The following is a 2,565-nucleotide window of genomic DNA, read 5'->3' on the forward strand; positions in this document are numbered from 1 at the left end:
TTCAATAAATGTTAGCTATTAATATTAAAATAAAATTGCCTAAACTATTTTTTTACTTCATCAAGACCTTGGGCTTTAGGACACTGATTTCCTAGAGGCATGGGCAAGCCACTGGAGTGCATTAGTATACATAGGCAAGGGCTAAAATTGTAGATTGACTTAGCAAGAGAGAAGATGTAACTGAAATAATTAAATGGAAGGAGGGGGTGATGGGAAGAGGTGGGATTAAGAGCAAAGGTGGAGAGTTCGTTATTGGAAAGAAAAGATTTTCTTGGGACATGGTGTGTTAAGAAGTGTCTCCTAGCTTTCTGAAATCACTATAGTTTCTCATAGCTAGTGACTACTTTATCGGGTCTTACAAAAAATTCTGTAAATAACTGTAACTATAAATAACCACGCAAAGAAGAAAAACAAGGACTAGGACATTCCTTCTTATGTGACAAACACCGCTTGTTAAAAACTATGGCAAATGAATTTATACTTGGTACTATGACACAGTACTATCAAATTGTAAGACAAATGCAATAACTGTCAAGAAGGAAGATTTCAAAGAAACCAAATTGCCAAAGCAGAGGACTATACAGATTCAATAACATAAGTATGATCTCGATTCTCCTTGTCAAACTAGGGGAAAAGACAGGAATCAAGAGATCAGTGTTGGTTCTCAATGGAGCAGAAAACAACTTGGCTAGAAAAAACAATTTAGAACATATATACCTCATAGATGCTAGATTTAAAAAATTGAGCCTAGAGAAGCAATTCATTCCTACCCACCTTTAAGTCACCCCTTCTTTCAATACTTTTTGACACAGAAATATATTCACACATGCCTTCTAAAAACAGTTTTCAAAAACTATGCAAGAAAATATAACATGTTGATGACAAATTTATCAAGTTCAGATTACAAACATAAAAACTTAATTCTTATTTATCTGTAGCTTGAAGGCAAAAAAGTATATAGACAACAAAATTTATACCTGATCTTACCTTTGTAAGATAATCTACTTTCAAATTGTCAATCATCATATTTTTCTGGGATAACTCTATTTTCAGTAACTGAATATTATGAAGTAGTTCTTTACGTTCAATTAGTTGCCTGGTGATTTTAATTTTACCATCTTGCTCTTCTGATGAGGAAATGTCATCTGTAGGAACTGTTGTTTCTAAACTAATATCTTCAGATTCCAGGGAGCTAGAGACGTTCATTTTTTTTGATGCCTTGGCAATTTTTCGAGACATTATTATGGTTCAGTTTTCTTCTCCAATTCTATTTCAATTTTCTGTAGTTAAAAAACATTAATTAAACTGTACACGTTCTCTGCAAGTAGCATAATGTATGTTAAAGAGATACTATGGATTCTCTAAGCAATTATTAGGCAATGTGGAGGACCCGGAATCTAAGACAGATTAGTAAATTACTGCTCAGATCAAGCATATTAAACTCATTACATCTGACCATGAACTCAGGCCCTTAGATGAATACGAAAGCCTGTTCCTGCAAGAAGGAATCTTCTTTAAAGGAAACAAAGAAATGTGTGAGATAAAGCTCTAAATCACTAGTATCCAGGAATGCTACTAATAAAAGCAGCACATGTTCAAGATTAGAGAAATCACTTCTGACACAGTCAGAGGAAGGTTATACAAAGACATTAAGTCTTGAAGGATTCGGAGATGAGCAGGAAAAAAGGAAAATGCACGCAGATGTTACGGTTAGTATGGAGGTGCCAAAAGTGTAAAACAGGAAGATAGCGGTTGTCAGGCTTGGGCAAGTTTTGTGAATCAGTAGTGATTTCCATTACCTCCCTGCCCCCAACACAAACACATATACAACCTTAATAATCAACACTGAAGGGCCTTGGATGTCAAAATGTTTGAAGTTTATTCTACAGGCAATGAGGCATCACTCAAGATTCTTAAAAAAGGGAAATGACATGACATTTTTTGTAGGCTTGCAAACAGTAGAATGAAAACAAGAAGGTAGAAGAGAAAAACTCAAATATTCTAAATCAAACTTCCTACTCTTTCACAAAAATTTTTAGCAACTCCTGTGTTTTGATACTACACGAGATAACGAATTACTTATATTACAGATATCAGTTTTTCTAAACTGAACGATGTGTGAAAGGTAAACGATAAGAATTTTAGTTGGATCGGCTTCCCTCCTTTTTAAAAGGAAAATTGTAAGGAAAGGTGAAATTAGGCAACATCGACTGGCTTACAAAGAAAGGATCAGGGACTGAGACTACCCACGCGGTATAGGATTCCTTGGCCCACACGGTATGGGAAGGGACAGCCAAGAGCTACCTCGAAAGCTTCAATTACTCCACGTCGAAGAATGATCGGCCGCCACTGTAAGATGCTGTAGGACCCTCTAAAGAGCAGCTCAGGTTACAGACCCTCAGAAAGAAATCTCAGGAGGGGGACCGTTAGGACCCGTAACCAGGACAACCATTTCTGCGCCTGGAGGAGGACAGTGGAAGCGGCAGCGTAACGACTTCATGTGTTACAGCCCACGCCGCCGGATCTCCGCCCGGATCCGCCCCGGCGCGGGAAGCGACGCATGTT

The 2,565-nt window shown here is 37.5% G+C and overlaps 1 protein-coding gene across 5 annotated transcripts in view; it reads right to left on the bottom strand.

Moving 5' to 3' along the window:
- The window catches only part of PIBF1 (progesterone immunomodulatory binding factor 1), a 146,971-nt gene extending 144,433 nt beyond the window's left edge, over nt 1-2,538 (bottom strand). For 2 of the 5 annotated variants that reach the window (XM_016133400.2, XM_016133396.2), the window contains exons 1-2: nt 2,305-2,538; nt 988-1,280 (exon numbers count right to left, since the gene is read on the bottom strand). In XM_016133400.2, the coding sequence (XP_015988886.1) occupies nt 988-1,239 (252 nt within the window). In that variant the 5' untranslated portion in view covers nt 1,240-1,280; nt 2,305-2,538. Of the gene's footprint in view, nt 1-987; nt 1,281-2,250 lie in introns of all 5 variants that reach the window. The other 3 variants (XR_001595447.2, XM_016133398.2, XM_016133397.2) reach the window with 3 other exon arrangements.
- Nucleotides 2,539-2,565: the final 27 nt, after the last annotated feature.

Source organism: Rousettus aegyptiacus, unplaced genomic scaffold (assembly GCF_014176215.1).
Source record: "Rousettus aegyptiacus isolate mRouAeg1 unplaced genomic scaffold, mRouAeg1.p scaffold_m13_p_11, whole genome shotgun sequence".
In the NCBI taxonomy this organism is placed as follows: domain Eukaryota; kingdom Metazoa; phylum Chordata; class Mammalia; order Chiroptera; family Pteropodidae; genus Rousettus; species Rousettus aegyptiacus.